Genomic DNA, 19,670 nt, shown 5'->3' with positions numbered 1-19,670 from the left:
AGTTCTTATCATTATTTTATATTCACTCCGTTTTTTATATGATATTTGACTTTTGTGCATAGACTTTGACTACATACTTCAAATAATAAATTTTAATTTTTTTTGTGAATAAAAATATATACTATAATTTTAATTCACAAAAATAAAATTTTGAAAATTATTATTTTAAATATGTGGTCAATGTACTTAGAAGTGTGTTTATAAAATAAAACGTCATATTAAAAAAAACAGAGATTCTTAATTGTTTTAGTCAAGTAAATTGGTTTGTGCAGTATTTAGTAAAAATTACAACAAATTTTGCTGTTTTTTTGAATGATTAGGATTATGTCTCGTGAGTATTTGTTTTAACAAATTTTGAAGAGTTAATTTCACTTTGCACCCCGAATTTTGATGAAAAATAAATGTGTATCAAAAGTTTGGAAAAATCAGATTGCACTCCTTAACTTATATTTTAGCGATCGTTATGCACCATTTTCATAATTTCCCTAAACTGAACAAGGGTAAAAGCGGAAATTTAGCAAAATTATTAAGTTAATTAAATATTAAGTTAATTGGAAATATATTGCTCAATTTCCGGTTTTATCCTACCCAATTTAACAAAATTCTGGAAATGGGTTTATAACGAATCCCAAAACTGAAATATAGGGGTACAAACTGAATTTTTCAAAATTTCGGTAGTTTTCGAAACAAAATAGTAGGGTGTAAAGTGCGTTTAAGCCAATTTTGAACCCAGGGAGAATCAAATGAGAAGCGGAAAATATAAAGAAGCTACATACGGTGTATGTGAAGACCGGATACCCTGTATTATTTAAGTAAATATGACCCCACACGTAACGGCCCAAGTCCAACTTGAGACCAAAGAACCCAGAAATTTCGTATCCTTTTCTGCTCTGTATAAATACAACTCCCAAACACCCTACTTTTCAAATCATTCAATTATCTCACTCTCATACTCTCATTCACATCTCTACATTTTCATAACATAAGTTTATCAAAACCAGCTAGCACCATGATAATGTCGATGTTCAGCTCATTCGATGCTTTGTTCGCAGAATCATTTGGCCACAAAGTTGGTTTTTCTTGGCCTGTCGTGTCAACTAAAGATGTTATTACTACTTCATCGTTACTCGAAAATAAAGCACAATCATGTAGTAAGAATTCTGCAGATAAACTTATCGATAAGAAGTTGTCGGAAAATCAAGAAGTGCAGAAGAGAAGGAGCAAGACATCAAGTACAAGATTTGCTCCGGAGTTGGACGGAGTTAATTGTTTCGAGACCATTGTTTTGTATTGATTTGTCAGTTAGTCAGGATGTAACTATTATATATTTTCTCTGTAGTGTTATGATTGATGTATTGTATACATATCTTTGTTCATGTTTTCAATCAATATGAAGTCTATTCTTATTAATTTTTTCCTTCATTTTACTATTCAACTTGCATGATCCTATGATCTCCGGTTTGCTTGCAATACTTCTATTGAAAGGAGGACTCAGCCCGAAAGCTTCACTAAACCGATCTACCATGTCAAGTAACCAGCGCTTCTGAAACTTCAAGGTGTTATATAAAATTTCCGGAATCCTTATATTATTCAACAAGTTGAAGGAGAAATGATTGCTTAAGATGTAACCATGGTATAAGAGTTGAGACCGAGATATAATATCCTTAACGGTTTAAAATTTGCAACTGAATTTTAACTTTAAATTGAGTGGCCTGACTATATAACTTAATTCAGTTTGAAAGCGAGCTTCACTTGTATTGTTCACTCTCAGCTGCTTTTTGATGATGATATCCGAAAGGCATCTCATCTATGATCTAACCCTAAAAGAAGTTACCGTTAGAAAAAGAAGCAGGTTTAAAATTTAAAGACCAGTGACTTGTGAAGGAAATTGCTTTACAAAATCCATTCAATATTCCCAAGCTACCCAGATAGACTATCTTGTTTACTGCATTCGGAATGAATCACCATTATTCCGCAAACATAATACTTTATGCGTCCCAATTTACTTGTCCTAATTTACTTGTCCAGTTTGACTTTTGCACATAACTTAAGATATATTGACCGCATAAACCAAACCAAACATACCCGGTATATCCCGCTTTCGCAGGGTCTGAGTAAGATAAAATATATGCGGCTTTTCCCTCATTCAGAAGAATGTCAATGAATAGACCATTTCCGAAAGACCCCGACTTGTGTAGGTACAGTATATAAAAAAGTGTCAAAATTTTTGTAACTAAAAACATAAAATTTGATGACATAATATTGACCGCATATTTACGTTAATTATTTTTATTTACGCGGATTAGACTTACAGGGAGGGGACTACTTAGCTGAAAGAGTAACTGCATTCAACGCAGTCTTGAATTATTGTAGTTTTAACCCCACACGCCTTTGTCGAATTCTGAATTAAACAAGAGTATATCTAACTCCCAGAAATTTCCTTATTCTTTCGACTCTGTTTGTATAAATAATAAATACCAACTCTTTTGATCTTCATATCATTACAACTTCTACTCTCATTCATATCTTCAAAACTCTAAGGAAGCTATAGTTTTCGAGAACATCACCGTGATCATGTCAATGTTCAGTTCACAAGGAAAGTAAAGTGGGAAAAATAACCCACCTGCTCTTTGTGATGAAATGCAGTTTGGATGTCTATTTTAATAGACCAAATTTAGCAAAGTTTTAAGAGTTGTCTAACAAATCATCCTTTCTAAGTTCTAAAACAAGTTCTGAAATGGATGATGATGAGTGTGTTGGACAAACTTAGTATTTTAGACTAAGTTGTGAATCATTTTGAAACTCTATATGAGTGAGACACATTATGTGTTAGTGGTGTGTATTTATTGGAACGTATTCTTCTCTTCGAGGGGATTCCAACGCATATTTACACGCTCAAAATGAGTAAAAGGTGAATGAGAACTGATGTTCCAAAGTTTTACCTTTTAATATGAAAAGTGGTTTTGTACCACATCGAGAGTAGCACAAACCTATTTCTTAGTTTTTCTTATAAATACCATGTACCACATCGAAAAGAAAAACAAGTCCTTTCAAGCCTCTCTTTATAAATAGAGTCTTAGGGCACCAGTTTTATTAAGTCAAGGAAATAAGAGTCATCTCTTTCATTCTTGGTCTCTTTAGTCTTAAATTTTTCCAATATTCCGGTGATAGTTCTCGGGCTCAGTTCAAATTCGCTGAGAGTATATTCGATCTATCGATTATACTAGTATCTCGTTTTATCCTGGGAAGCAGGTCGCTAAACACGGATGGTGCGGGGCGAAACTGCTTTAAGGAGACAGTTTTCTGGACTCGAGATTAAATCCAATCTCTGTTTGTTTTCTCAAACCCTTCTCCTAATTTAATTGTTAATTCTTATATGCTTATGTGATTTAAGAATTAGCAATGTTCTTATGAATTAGTTATATATTCAATATATATATAATAATGTCTTTATCGTACAAGATTGATAACAATCTTAAAGCAGTTTCCTTCAATTTTCATACTTTCTTGTGAGTAGACGCAAAAGTCAATTTGATTGTTTAAATTGGATTTATTTATGGGTATATGAGTGGCCATTATTTGCCTCATTAATTAAATTAAATTTAGTGCGTTAATTTCTTTGATCACTTGTTGCCATGTGCTTGAAATTAATATAAATTTGATTTTAAGCGGTGCTTTGTTTAAGCATAACAGGTACGAGGCAAAAGTAAGCACAAAGTTGTTGGATAATTGGTTTCTTATAAGGCTATTGATGCTTTAATGGTTATTGATTTATGATCAACTTATATTCAAGTGGACATATTTGGTGACATCTCTTTCGGGTTGATCATTATAAATTGGTAGATTAAACCCAAATTTATAATTCGTCCATGTTTTCGCTATTAATGGATAGCTTATTATGTTTTGTTAACATGGTGATTGATTTCTTAATTCTGAATTGATTTTGGAATTATTAGTACACTGATACAAGAATCGTATATGCTATAGTTTACATGCGTGTTTGCAAGTTCATAACATGATATTGCTATGCAATTAAATGATATGGCTACATAAATGTGACCCTTCATGATGGAACTTGATTATTTGGTGATTAATTTTTTAATCATTGTTGAGTGATGATAAGGCATCAATTATTATTGTTTAATCTTTAATAATGGAGTTATATCACAAATTTGTAATACTGGATAGAATGCAGTAACATGTTTGTTGTTAAATAATGTGACGAGGTGGGCAGCTGAAGTGAACCAGATTTACAATTGCTCAGGATTCTCCACATTAAAAAACCTAATGGGCCTGGAGTACAGGTTATGGGTCGGCACATAAATTATATTTTTCTGGTTGGATTTTTCCTCCAGTTAAATAGTAATTTCACGTGTTGGTGTCGGTCTGCTGCGGCAGTGACACACGAGCCTATTATAGTGATCCATATGATACTTAATACGGCGAATATTGATCTCAGTAGTTACGCTGAACTTCGGAGAGAATCCGAAAAGTTGTTAACCCTAACGCATCAGTTGATCAAGGATCACTGAATGTGGGGTTATTGAAGATTTATATTCTTCCTTGGGCCTTTTATGGTTGTACCAGTAGGTGAGCCATAAATGTAGGTTCGTGTGAACCATGTAAATATTTTCGAGAAATTCGGTAATTGAATTTTTAATGATAAGAACTACGGGAAGTTCTTTTAACATGATATTAAAATCTTATAGGATGAGAGGTAGTGACACGATACGTGTTTACTGTCTAGTTTGATAGTAAAACATTTGTCACTCGTACTCGTAGTCGAGTCAATATTGAAGCTAAATAGAGAGATGTGTGCTCTATAAACTCAAGGGTAAATCCAACTTAATACAGATAATTAAGATGGTTGTGAATAAATTTGATGATGAATAATCACCGGGCAAATTCTGTTTGCAACGTGAATATTCATGAGGTCGTTGCACCTTACTCGCATTATATAAATGGAGTAGATGCAGGCTTGAGTTGCGCTCTGAGAGAGATGCAAAACGATTGTGATCAGCTCAGACTATCACTGAATTTGAGGATATTAGTTACGAAGGGCTAATCGTTCCTTAAACATGATACCACAGAAGGAAATAATTAAATTTCCTATTAGTTTTGGAATATTTTCTGACATTCTGTAAAATATTAAAATTGTGGGGGTATCTAAAATAGAAAATTATTGAATTTTCTATGAATAGTGGAATGTAATGAAACATTCTTGAAAATAATTGAAATGTGGGGGTATCTCGAAACTTGATACCAATACCTCTGTTGGTAGCATGAGATCCAAAATCAATTGAGATATTTTGGATGGATACATAGACAATGGTTGAGTCTAATAATATCCGATATATGAATCTAATTTTTGAGATTCGTAAGAATACTATTACAGAGTTTAGGAATGCTTATGCGATAAGCTAGTAGATCCTAGTAGATCTGTAATTAAAAGTCATCTAAATGAACTTACGAGTTATTGGATGAATGTGATGATGAACCTGCAGAGAGCAAAAGACTTGGATAATTGCTAGTCCCGATTGTCTTGATAATTTGCTTGAAGGTGAACTCGTAAATTTAATAGAAGCAATGCGCTTCTCGTATAATTTTTTGATAAGTGAATATATCAAGAGAAAATTTGACTATTACTAAGAGTCAATAAATCAAGATTTTCTAGCACGTGTACTAGAAAATGGATTGTGCATGTTCTCTCTATGTCCTTTGTGGGGGAAAGGATGTTAAGAAATAGAGAGAGTGGTTCTGTTTGACAGAATCTTGTTTAAAAAATATATAGATCTTCTTACGAGATAGAAGCATTAGGACCCAAATGAATTTTTAAATTGGAAAAATATATCTGGGTCTGAAGGAAGTATAAGGTCAGACTGATACAAAAATATTACAGTCGAAAGTGATGACCTTATATAATTTATGAAATATTCTCGAGTTTTGAGAATAATGTTCATTAAGATGATACTAAAATTATCGTATTGTGAAATTTAAAAGTGCATCAATGAACATTGAGATGGTCTTTCTAAATAGATATTTGGAGAAATATCTATTTACGTGAACCCGAGAGTTGCTCTAGATAAAGCAAGAGTAGAAAATCTGTATTTTCGGTGATCATGTTGAGTGAAACAACATTGACACGAAATAATGGCATATTAAATTTGATATTGCTATGATAAGCAATGGCTTCAAATAAATGACATGGTTGCCATTTTGAGGACGCTCAAAATTGGTTGCTATGTGAATAAGAATTGCCAGTTTAAGGACGCTTAAACTCGGTAATGATGCAAACTGAAATTGTTGGTTTTTGGGACGTTAAAAGCTGGTAATATCAATAACAAGTGAAGCATTAAGTAATAACTAGTAAAGTTATTTCATAAATATGAAATATGTCAATATGAGATGTCAAACTGATTCAAAATCAGAGAATTGACAAGTGTGCATGTGTTATTTACACATGATATGCAAGTCATAATTGATTGCATGTGAGTGATCTGATCATTACGAGAAGTAATGACAAGAGGATCATCTCTGAAAATCTTGATGAGATTGGAAAGTTTTGATTTGAAGATTACAATCTTCGTGACTTTAAAAGTTTTAGATGATACATGTCACATGTTGGTGATGTGAATTTTGAAGAGGTCAACGAAGCTAAAGTTGTCATAGCTGGAATGGATTTATATATATCCAAGCGTAGATGAACAAGGATCTCTCAAGAAGGATTGCAAGTCTGTTGTACTTTTTAAAATTGTACAAAATTAGACATAGGATACACAGTTGGTAAACTGGGTAGATGCACGAGTACAATGGAAATTGGTCACTTGGAAGTGATTGCAATGAGATTTAAGGTGTATGATATGTGCTCGTGAGCTTGGACTTCAATACGAAAGATATCTAATTGTACTATGTGAATATAGTATGTAAATTAGATATTTGACTTTAAGAACTTAAAAGTCATTCGAGAATACATTTCACACTTAGCAGTCGTGTCATGGAAATCCTAAACTTAGCTCGATTCATGATGGAATACGAGTCTGGTGCATAAAATAAATGCAGTTAAAAGGCCGAGTAGCCACTTTGTAAGGATATTCCTAAATGACAAGGAAAATGTGTCTTCAATATGCATATATCGTGTAATCAATATGCAAATTGGGAGATCACATTATTGTGTATGAAATGGTATGTCTCACATCTATGATGAGGACATAATACCATTAAACAACTATTCTCAACGAGAATTATCATGATTGACTATGTAAAGTTAAATGATAATGTTTGGATCCACTAACCAGATGGTTAAACTGAGCGAATCTGTTTAAGCCAAGGGAATCTAGTTAGACCGAGAGATAGTTGTCAAATCATCGAGAGAAATGGGCCTTGCCTATTGCTTAACGGCGTCATGGTGGACACCCAACCTTGCTGACTGGAGATCCCAAGAACTTGGTTCAATGGGACAACTAAATCATGATGACCAAATCACTGTGGGGGTAACCCCTGGCCTATTTCTATGATGATGAAACAGTGAGACCCGTAAGGTACGAGGTTAAGCTTTATGCTTTTAATGATCTTTGACGAATACAGGGATTTCAAGTTTGAATACATAATATTCGGTTAAGTAAACGCGGGTTACTCTATAAGATAAAGATCACCTATGTAAGAGAGAAGTATGGCCGCTTCAAAGGAGAATTGCGAGGCACAATTCTTTAGAAACTCTTGCAGAACCAGGACGATGTTCCAGGGCCAAAATGGACATAATCATGAGAACTGAATGAGTCAGGAAAGATATAGTGATGAGTATGTCATCGTTTACACAAACGGTCGAACAGTTCAAGGACATCGCGTCATACTGTCTACCAGTAAAGTCGATATACTTATTCGAGCGAAGGTTCAAGGAGCATTCTCTACCTATCGTATGCTATATCCGACCGCTGGAACTATCACCAAGTCAAGCTCCGCGTCTGTCTGTCTATGTGGTGTCTATGTGGTGCGTGCTACTGGACCATCAATCTCATTTGTGGGGGATTGTTGGACAAACTTAGTATTTTAGACTAAGTTGTGAATCATTTTGAGACTCTATATGAGTGAGACACATTATGTGTTAGTGGTGTGTATTTATTGGAACGTATTCTTCTCTTCGAGGGGATTCCAACACATATTTACACGCTCAAAATGAGTAAAAGGTGAATGAGAACTGATGTTCCAAAGTTTTACCTTTTAATATGAAAAGTGGTTTTGTACCACATCGAGAGTAGCACAAACCTATTCCTTAGTTTTTCTTATAAATACCATGTACCACATCGAAAAGAAAAACAAGTCCTTTCAAGCCTCTCTTTATAAATAGAGTCTTAGGGCACCAGTTTTATTAAGTCAAGGAAATAAGAGTCATCTCTTTCATTCTTGGTCTCTTTAGTCTTAAATTTTTCCAATATTCCGGTGATAGTTCTCGGGCTCAGTTCAAGTTCGCTGAGAGTATATTCGATCTATCGATTATACTAGTATCTCGTTTTATCCTGGGAAGCAGGTCGCTAAACACGGATGGTGCGGGGCGAAACTGCTTTAAGGAGACAGTTTTCTGGACTCGAGATTAAATCCAATCTCTGTTTGTTTTCTCAAACCCTTCTCCTAATTTAATTGTTAATTCTTATATGCTTATGTGATTTAAGAATTAGCAATGTTCTTATGAATTAGTTATATATTCAATATATATATAATAATGTCTTTATCGTACAAGATTGATAACAGAGTGCACCAAAAATTTAAAGCTATCGCGAAAGTCTGTGTATGAATCTTGTATCTTAAGCAGCTATGGCACTGGTTGACAAAGCCGGAGTTTCTTAATTCTTTCAGGGCACTCCAAAGGTAGGGGTAGGGGTTCTTGCACACCCTAATCGACGGGCCCTGATTATTGGTCAAATGTGCAGCAATGCCCTGACGAACTCCATAAGGATAAATATGCATGAGGCCATGAGGGGCATCTTGAGGTACAACCCAACTTATTATCCACTACTGCACATTGCTTGTACAAAGTGAAATGGTCTTTGTTTGATCAACTTTTAAGGAACTCAAATGTCAAAAGTTTGATTTGATTTCACATAAATCTCTGCTCTCTGCAAGATGTTGCTTTCTTTTGTAAGAGTGGGCTACATTTGCAAACTTGCTCACAAGCAATTGCCAAATCTAAGCAAAGATTAATCACGTTAATTATTTACTATACAGAAGTTTAAGTGAACACTACCCCCTCTAACTTCGCTTCAGAGGATGAAATATTCTTCATGGTCTTCTTTATGAAACAGCCTTGGGCACCTTTGCATCCTTCATGTGGCTACATTGAGCCATTCATCGGCTTTGAAGGCGTCTGTCACCCCACCGCAGAGTGATTTTACTGTCCAAAACATTTGATGGTGCATCAAAAAATTTGTCACCTAACCAGATGGCAAAGAAAGAAGAAGTGCATATTCATATACTAAGCATGATTTCAGTAGCATCTCAAACACTTTAACAAAGCGATGAACTCCCTTTTCTTTACAGCTTAAAGCCATATACCTTGACCTAGGCTTAAAGCCATAAACCCTGACCTAGTTTGGAAAAGAGCCTTTGTTTTTCAGATTCTCTATGTCTTCTCCACTTTGAACTTCTTTCCTGCACGGCTCGATAAAATCAAATTCAGAGCTTGGACTGATGATATCTAATAAACATATATACTTTTCTTTATCATCTTGCCAAAACCTCCAAATGATACCAAAACCTCCAAATGATCAACCTGAAAATTTACTCGAGTCTTCAGTTTCAATCGCCATAACCATGATTGATAAACTTTCAATTTATATAGGATGCAAAATATAAGGAGAGGTGCTGCCTCGAAATTGACATAAATATGCAAATTGATTACAGAAATTTGATGTTATGTGTCCGGAAATGATATGCCAACTCAAAATTTCTCTTGAGTCGGATATACAGACCCCCATGTCGTGTCCAACCACTCTGTCCTATTCCGAGCAACATAACATATGTAAATTTGGTAGTAAGAAAAAATGAAAATATACACCATTATCTCTGTCAATCCTTCACTTCTATCACTAGAAAAAGTCTATTAGCACTTTGAATAGCCTAAAGAACTTTTCATCTGATTTTGGCTGATAAAATTATAGCCTTCTTTAATCAAATCATGATCCTATCTGGTCTACAAAAGATACAAACATGTAAAGCTTTGCATTTGTAGTATGCTATTGCATATTCATGATCAGGGATGTCCTACACAGTATTCGGCAGTATTCAAGTAAGTTGTGGCATATGGTCATATTCAAACCTCTGAAAAAATGCTCCTCATCATGCCTAAAAACTTCAGAAATTCTACATTACACAGAATCTTATAAGATGGTATTTTAATTGAGTATTTGTAGTCTTTACATCCAAAGTATGTGACAAATGCAGACAGTCTTGCACGCTCGCACGCGTGCGCAGACACACACACACAGAAAGTGGGAAAACAACCTGAGTGGTTTAAGTGGCCAGTTTCTGAATATTCAGCATCAATATCACCAAGAAGGCATGAACCAAGAATAAGTACATTCTTTTATGGCACCACATGCACTGTAAAAAGGTAGCAAGGCACTCTCATTGCGTCCCTCTTTTGCTAGCTAGCCACTAATATCAAACTCTTTTCATCAACCTAATATGAGAAATGATTGAATTAACTAAAATGCATTTCTTTATTTGTTTCCATTACTAGATGTCTATACACAAAATTCCCATGATAAATTAACAGTTGGAGAAAGGGGAGATCATGAACAGTGTTTCGTGTAGTATTAGAAGTTAAGCACAACTAAAGGTACACTCTTTAAACAGTAACATATAATTTAACTGTATACATATACCAGAACCTTCATGTTTAACAAGCAAGGAGGGGGGCCTAATCACCTAAGTGCGATACAAGTTATATCAGTTAAGAAATAACTTTTATTTCTTGCTTTTTCATAAAGTTTAAGAACGACCATAGTGTTCTCCTGACTCGTGTGGAGATTTGTGATTTTTTTAGAATGATTAACACTTAAAACAGATTACTGCTGCAGCTTCTGATAATCAATCTGTTACGGTGCATGATACTGGAACCCACTGTGTAATCAAGCCAACAAAGATGGAGGTACATTTCATATCTTAAGTGAGTATCTTCTAATAGACTCTTCCCACAAGCTCTTACAAGCAACTCCCAGTCAAAAAGCAACAAGAAAAATAATTGCCACTTTATGTATCTCGGGACTTCTTTTGTTATATAACCAATCACCTCCATCTCCTTAACATTGTAGGCATTATCCCACACTCAGCTTGCTTTCTTTCAACTGCCGATGTCTGAAAACCATGAAAAATCTCCCCAACATTGCGCTAAAAAATGTTGGAGCATTGATAAGCGCTACAAGAAGCTATTATATGCTTTCTTTACTTCACTGTTTTCAGTTTTATCAGTTATCATCTTGATATATTTTCTCCTACACCCCTCTAAGCCCGAGTTCTCCCTCAAAGAAGTAGATATCTATCAACTTAACCTTTTCACAAACCCTCAACTTGTCAACTCATCTATTCAGTTCACCTTGCTCTCTAATAATCCTAACCAGAAAGTTGGGATTTACTACGACAAACTAATAGTGTACGCGTCTTACAAGAAACAGCAGATAACTAATCTTACAACACTCACTCCTTTCTACCAAGATCACGAAGAGAGTAACCTTTTAACAGCTTTTCTGATTGGTAATGGAGTGCCCGTGACTCCCTCATTTGGTTATGAAGTGGTACGTGATACGACTGGTGGGAAGATTGTCCTGAATATCAAGGTAAATGGCCAGCTGCGATGGAAGGTGTGTAGTTGGGTGTCAGGAAAGTATAGATTCAGTGTCAACTGCGTCGCCATAATTGCTTTTGGACCTTCCATACCATCAGGTCCTCTCAGTTCCAGGCAAGGGACTCAGTGTTCTACTACAATTTGATGGGTTCACTCATCAAAATCTTTAGTTATTAAAATACTTATTATATTTGTTAAAATCCTTTGTGTTGGTGAAGTAATCTTTTTGTAAACCTTTAAAATGACTGAAAACTTGCAACACCATGATCATGGACATAAGCTTGATCATGCTGGTTTTCCTTATGTTCTCGAGTTCTCATCATTACCTCTCACTTTCTTATTTGGTCTTTTGCTTAAAATGTGTGATCTCCCAAGTTCTGAATTTCTTTCTCAAAGAAATAGCATTTCTACTCCTACTATTAAAGATAAGACGAGCGTCTCTCTAACTATCATGATACTAGAACTTGCCCAGCAGGTTTGGTTTGATTTTGGTCTACTGAGTAAATTGTGATTTTGATTTTGGTCTACAGGTGTATTATCAAGTGTTCAAATATTGAAGGTGTATTATCATCAGTGATTACCATAGGGGTAGGAATAGGATGATGAAAAGAAATCACAATGAAAAGAGGACAATGAAAAGAGGGGTCTCTCTTTTAACAAGGAATCTTCATCTTCATGTTTCCTTTTACTATTGCATGTATATGAAATTCTCGAGTCTTGTTTGCCTGGTTATACATACACACATTTATTACGAATGTTGGCTAGCTAGCGACATGATTACATATTTCAGAAATCGGAACTGATCGGCCGGGGTACTAATTTATGATTTATCTGGCGATTTTTAATAAATAAGATGATTTATACGTGATTTATAAGTGATTTAAAGAATCAGACGGTTTCTATAACAGACGATTTCTATAACAGAGCCTAGGGATTTACCATAAAATCTCCTATGTTACCCTGCGTTCACTAATATAATATTTCGGAAACGATTTAAAAGTAGGGTGATGTTTAAAATTACCCATTTTTGGGGTGTGATGACTGGAAATACCAATTTTCAAAACACATGGTTGAAAATACCGTTTTGATTACGCATTTTGTAATTGGGTAAGTGTAATACGTATTTGAGAATTGGGTATCTAAGAAAATTACTAAAAATACGCATTTGTAGTTTGGGTATTACCATTTAGATACGCATTTGCCAAATGCGTATCTAAAAAAAATTGGATACCCATTTGATAAATACGTATCTAGTACAAAACATGATACCCAAATGATAAATGCGTTTCGAAATTGGTATTTTCAGCCATCCACTTCAAGAATGGGTATTTTCACGCATTTGCATCAAAAAATTGTTATTTTTAACATTTTTTCTTAAAAGTACACTATTTGAATGTTTTTCATAGCGAAAAGAATAGAGGACCTTTACAGAACTAAATAAACAGTAAAAAAGTTTCATACTCGGAGGTTAAAGAATGTTAAATATATGTTCTATATTTCACAATCACAGCGTGCAATTTCACCGTCACTTTTAACTCTAATCCAGCCTATAGCTAATGTTGAATCAAACATTTCTGCCCTGTCAACAAAAGTTCTGAAGGCAAGTTGCTACATACTAGTGCCTACTCCCTACTGTGAACAAAAAATGTCTAGTATAAAATAAAAGCAAAGCTTAAACAGAGATGTCCCTGGTCACTATAATGTGCATTTAGATATTGTTCGAAAGTGTATTGGCTATTTTATCTTCTCCTATCATTCAGCATTGTCATTGATTCAAGAAAGATGTGAGGTAGTTCTAAAAACCAAAATTATAGCCTATTATAATAACTTCTAGACTGATCTTGTAGCCAACTAGCCAATTCTGGGAAATGTTTTCTTATCTTATGCTGAAGGATAATGGAAGTATCCTTCAAACACAAAGCACTTTATATACAACCTTCTGAAGATCTTACCCCAGTAACACTAATCAAAGACAGACAGCCTCTCTCTCTCACTTACCAACTTCAACATCAATATTGTAGTCTAATTAATAAAAGGTAGTGTGTTTTTTAACGAAAAGCAGCAAAAGGTTTCACATCTTCATATGTTTTTGTGCCAGGCTGCCAGTGGCCTTTTAATCTATCATCTAATTATTGGACAAGGACAAATATTAGAAGACAGAAACGCAGGAACCTTCCTTATCTATGGTTATCACCACAAGAAAAAATATCAGGACTTCAATTAAAACAAGGAGTTTTGTCCCGATGGCGTCTTTCAAAGAGATAAGGAATCAAGATCATCCTAATTTTAGCTACATAACATAAAAACAGAGTTATCGGCACAAGGCCAGTGCACAAGAACCCAACACATGCAGCATCGTGGAAAAAACACCAGTATACGTTACAGAAGTGGTGCAAACAGGTATTAACCTTCTAGAACTCGACTAAAGCAACATGGAATTCCGAATCCTAGTACCTTTCAATATGACTTCTGCTCTTTGCATACCTTGATCCACTACAGGGTGGTACTCAGTATTTTAGACTAGACCCTATTCAGGCGTTTGCAGTGTAATCCTTTGTAAGTAATAGAGAAATCTTTAATTTTCTACACTGGAAGCCTGGAACACGATGAATATGATTCAAGATTCTTTTAAAAATTTATTCTTTTTAATGTTAGCATAAGAATAACGAAAACATATATATCATTTCAAGGCATCATTATGTAAGGCTTGTATATATAACCTTAAATTAAGACAAACTCCCTCAAATTATTTTTACCAGTATCTTTCATTTAGTTAAACTATGACACATGTATTAGCCATCATGGTAATAATGCGAAAACTCAAATTTCCGACACCATCAAATATTTACAAGCGTTCTTACTTTTATAAGGCCATTTCCATCTACTCATCCCCACTTTTTAACAGATCCCCTATTTATATTGCTCTTTCGTAGATTTATCTCTCAAATTTTTAGACCAGGATAACCATATATTGCAACTCTAAGAACTAATGAACAAGAGCCTTTTAGATTTACTGATAAGCTATCTTAATGATAAGATTAAACGTAGCCTGCATATGTTTTTATCCATATCTTCAATTGAGAACATAAATTTAACTTACTCAAATGAAGCAATGATATAAGAACAACATATTTAAGTGACCTGTGAAACATAGAGTAGAGACTTGAAGAATGGTTATATTTTGTAGAGCAATATAAAAACTTCAATTAACTAGATCTTGCAACAAATTTTAAAAAATAATAGAAATCGTAATTCTAGCATAAAGTCACAACAAATGCATATGATGTGAGTTAAAATCCATAATTAAAGCATTATATTCTCTATCCCAGGCTAACCTACAAAAAGCAATAGAGAATTTATTTTATAAGTCATTATCTTTAGTTAACAATTAGTAAAAATTTGATTTTAAAACCTGCCTAACCGGCTATTCAGAATCCTGGTTCGGCCACTGCTTTGAGATATTATGACCATGTGCCAGTGCATGCCTATGATATACTATTTTTAGTGTTACTCAGCAATATTTAACAAAAAAACACCCCTGCATCTGACAGAGGATACCATATTACAGTTCAGGAGAAAAAAAAGTTGCTTCAAAGGCTGTTGAACAAATTTTCTAGCTTCAAGAAGGTAGAGTACCCAAATAGTAATTACATCCTCTCATTTAGCAAAAAAATAATAATTATGTACTCTTATTACAGCTTCACTATTGTTCCACTAACGAAGTGAATAAGTAACACATACCCTTATAAAGCCCAGTGTTGTCAACCCTTAAAAAGACCAGTGTTGTCTACCCTTGAAAAGACCAATTCTGCAGATTTTCTTAATTACTTATCTGGCTCATAAAACTTTTTCTGAGAAGGTAGGAGACTCTTAAGTGTATTTCTGCACATTTTTGAGATCATGAAATTAAATGCTCAGATAACCAAAAGGAAGTAATCCTGTTCTTGCTAGGGGAACATTTTACAGAATACAGATATCCATATAGTTGGTCACAAACAACAATGGTTTAAACATGGCATGTTGTATATTAACAGCGTGATTGGTCACACTAAAAGGATTAATGTCAATATGCAATCTCGGCTGCATAGGATTCATTGCAAGCATATGTACATCACATTATATATAACTTCTCCACAGTCTAGAAACAATATATTGATGAATTGCATTAGCTAAAGTCATCCTATTGGCTTTCTCAATATGTGCATTGTGCACTACTACGTCAAATTTGTACTACACTACTACTCAATTTCTCAACTAAAATACTACATAAAACAAGCACATTAAACTATGATCATAACTAGCTGAAAAGATTAACTTCTTTTAAAGGGATGAATAAAGATCGAACTTTTCATTAGATATAAGTCAACAATATGACAGCCACATTTTCTGTATGTATGAATATAAGCATTTCTGGTATAGACAAACTAACTACGAACTGCAAACAGTATAAAACAACCAACATCACACTATAAACCCTAAAAAAAATAACCAGGGTTAAAAGAACTCATACACTAAACCGAATCATAATCCATCCATTTCCAATAATGCTTTTTACACGAAACTGCACCATCTGCAATCTTCTTCTCATCCGAATCCTCATACTCTTCCCCTTCTTCCGTACAAAACTCCCCATCCGGCAAACCATCCACCAACGCATCAACCGTATGCAACACATAACAAGCCGGCAATCCCGGATACGACACTGAAACCCTCTCCTCCACTTTCTTACTATACGAATGTGGAACAATTCTCACAACATCCCCTACATTCCCCACACCAATGATCGAACCAAGCTCTTCTCTAACCGCACGAATAACAGCCAAATCAACACTCTCCCCGGGCTTCATTTTCTCCGATAAAGGCCTACACCTATCCCTAACACTCCCATCCGATAATTCTTGGTGCGACTCAACTAAAACCCGATTACCTCCCCCTAAAATCCTAACAATCACAACCTCCAATGTACGTACCGGAGGAACCGAATCATCCAAAAAAGTCTCCCCTTCCGAAATCTCGAGCCACAAATTATGCACATTCTTAGTCCCAGCCTTAACCCCCCACAACCCAAAACTCTCCGAACACAATCTAGGACTTAACCACTCCGAAAGCGCTTGTGGGTTGGGAAAATTATGTTTTTTCGAAATCTTGGTTGTCGAAGACATGGATGGAATTGACAAGAATCTACGAGGGTTTAGCGGAAAAGAAATTGTGGGTGTGAATCTTTGGAAGAAAACAGAGGAGGGTTTAGGAGAAGAAGAGACAAGAATGAAGATTGAAAAAGCTGTGAAAATTATGTCAGAGAAAGATTGAGAGGGTTGAGCTAAGATGGGCTTGGGTGGTTTTGATGGTGGAGACATAATATTAGGGTTTGATGATGAAATTCATGAAATGAAGTGAATGCATATTTTGTGTGTGTTTTTGGGTGGATAAGATGGGGATTAATATGAGGGTTTGGGGATTTGTGGTTGGAGTTTTAGGGGAGTTTGGGATCAGATTTAGGGAGTTCTTGATTTGAGTTTGAGTCCGTGTTTGGATTTTTTGATAAGGATTTGACTTGGATTATGTGCTTGAGTTTTGTTGGTGTGGTCGTGTGGTTAGTTTTGTTGGGCTCATGTTTGAATATACTTTTATTATTTAAGGTTTTTCTTAGGAAATATCTGAATTACGAAAATTTGGGTCATTATTATTTTTTAAAAACACAGGTCAAATCATCTATGCATTCATAATTTCAAAATATATGAACGATTTTCCAAAATGAAACCTTAAATTTGGTCGATATTTGCTAAATCAGGTAATGAAATTCACAACTATCAATTTGGTCACTTAAACTTTAAATTTAAACTACAAATTCATTTTCATATTCGAGTTTGATCTTTAATAACACCAAAAACACTTGAGAGTTTTTTTAAAACATGGGTCCGACTATATCTCATGAAATTTATCCACGTAACCTGTCAATTTTTACCGTTTCTAGACAAAACTAATAAAATGGTTAAAAATGAAAAAGAAATAAAACATTAATGCCGACAAAAATATAAAAATTAGTTCGGTGGTTAGTTTCTATAATGTATAATAGTTTGCCTAAAAAATTCATTTTTCCTAAGGATTACTAATCCTAGTAAATTATATAAAAGCGATGATTTTCACCATGTACTTCTAAATTTTTTAAAAATTGTGAAAAAAATAATATTTTTTAGTTTTTTCTGAATTTAAGTTTATTATGCATAATTTTTAATTATATATTCAATTCATCTTAAAATTTATGCAAAGTGTCAAACGATTTATATAACATATCAGAAAATAATTATTGTTTAAATACAAATATAATGAAATATTCATTTAATATATTCCGGTGGTATGGTTGAAGAGTGGTGTTACAATATTATAAAATTGAATTTTGGTTGATTTTTTCTCTTACTAGTCCATGTTTTGATTTTATATATTTTAAATTGGATTTTTAATTATTAGTTATACTATACACTTTTTAAAATCTAGTAATCACCTCTCATCTGAAACTTTGAGATACTTATTTTAAAATTTTATAGAAAATTTAAAATATCTATTACTATTATATAATAGACAAAATATTAAAATTTTTGGTTAAGTACCTATTTTTTGGTATACGCTGAATTTACCTAACCATCCTTGCATTCTTATATATTTTTATAGCCAAATACTTTATAAATAAAATAGTTTTATCATTCAAATAAAAGATTTTTGATAAAGCTCAGTTCATGAAACCTCAATGTTTTTCCACTCTGTCCCGAAGAGTAACTAGGACCAATTTAGTCAGGTTTTCATGTTCGAATCGAACACTTTCCTTTTTTTATTATTCTCAAACTCAAAGGAGAAGATTATTCTCTTTACCAAACATATGCGTATACAATCACGAACTTATAATAAGAACAAGAGATCTTTCTCGATCAATCCCTTTGCCCCTCATTCTTCGAGAATTAGAAAGATCCTTTTCAAATTTGAATTTGTTCATTTGGAATCTGGGTTCTTCTATATTTACTTAGTTTACTTTTTTTTAATCATTCCTTAAGTCCCATAGGTTTGATCCCCAGTGCCGGAAGGTCAAGGAAGTTGGTGACCTGATGACAGGGGAGCCGGCGACCGAAGCCCCGGTGAACGGCGGCCGTAACTATAACGGTCCTAAGGTAGCGAAATTCCTTTTCGGGTAGCGAACAAACACAACCCCTACACACACCTAGGAGCACCCCTTCCAAGTGACATGATTCCTTCAGAAGCTAAAGTTGAATGATCGAAGTCTCCTTCATGTCGCGACTCTTTATCGACCAAGAAATGCAAGTGGTTAATTTGGGATTATCTCCTTCAATTATGATACCAATTTTTTAAGATAAAGTGATTTTAATTTATACATAATTATCATCACTTACATCACTAGTACACAAATGCTTTTTTGCGTCGCACTTTTAGCATCGGTTGTATAGGGAACCGTTGCCTATACTGCTTTTATACGTCGGTTATAAGTTAAACCGACGCCTCTTGTAATTTTTTCTAGATCTATAGCATCGGTTGCCTATTTAACCGACGCTATTAACCATTAAATGTGTCGGTCACTGAAAAACCGACGCCTAAAAGTGTTTTATAGCGTCGGGTTTCAAAATCCCAACGCTATAGGTTGGTTTAAAGGTGTCGGATATTAGGAACCGACACTGTAGGTTATGTTTAAGGTGTCGGGTATTAAGAACCGACACTATAGATTCTGTTTAAGGTGTCAGGTATTAGGAACCAACACTATAGGTTCTGTTTAAGGTGTCGGGTCTAGAAATGACGACACTAAAGGTTCTGTTTATAGTGTCGCCTTCAG

The 19,670-nt window shown here is 34.4% G+C and overlaps 2 protein-coding genes across 2 annotated transcripts; one reads left to right on the top strand and one right to left on the bottom strand.

The window, feature by feature from the left end:
* The first annotated feature begins 10,894 nt into the window (after positions 1-10,894).
* On the top strand, positions 10,895-12,139 carry LOC141721529 (NDR1/HIN1-like protein 26). The gene has a single exon (XM_074524470.1). The coding sequence runs from the start codon at positions 11,346-11,348 to the stop codon at positions 11,979-11,981; it is 636 nt and encodes a 211-aa protein (XP_074380571.1). The 5' UTR covers positions 10,895-11,345; the 3' UTR covers positions 11,982-12,139.
* Positions 12,140-16,162: 4,023 nt separating this feature from the next.
* Positions 16,163-17,395, bottom strand: LOC141721528 (uncharacterized). Its single transcript, XM_074524469.1, has one exon. It carries the CDS (start codon positions 17,191-17,193, stop codon positions 16,348-16,350), a length of 846 nt encoding a protein of 281 aa, XP_074380570.1. The 5' UTR covers positions 17,194-17,395; the 3' UTR covers positions 16,163-16,347.
* Positions 17,396-19,670: the final 2,275 nt, after the last annotated feature.

The sequence above is a fragment of the Apium graveolens genome, chromosome 4 (assembly GCF_009905375.1).
Source record: "Apium graveolens cultivar Ventura chromosome 4, ASM990537v1, whole genome shotgun sequence".
In the NCBI taxonomy this organism is placed as follows: Eukaryota; Viridiplantae; Streptophyta; class Magnoliopsida; order Apiales; family Apiaceae; genus Apium; species Apium graveolens.
This window is presented reverse-complemented; position numbering and strand designations above follow the sequence as displayed.

Bases quoted from the DNA above. Each gene is read 5' to 3' on its own strand.
- LOC141721529 (XM_074524470.1), top strand. From the start codon at position 11,346: ATGTCTGAAAACCATGAAAAATCTCCCCAACATTGCGCTAAAAAATGT.
- LOC141721528 (XM_074524469.1), bottom strand. From the start codon at position 17,193: ATGTCTCCACCATCAAAACCACCCAAGCCCATCTTAGCTCAACCCTCT.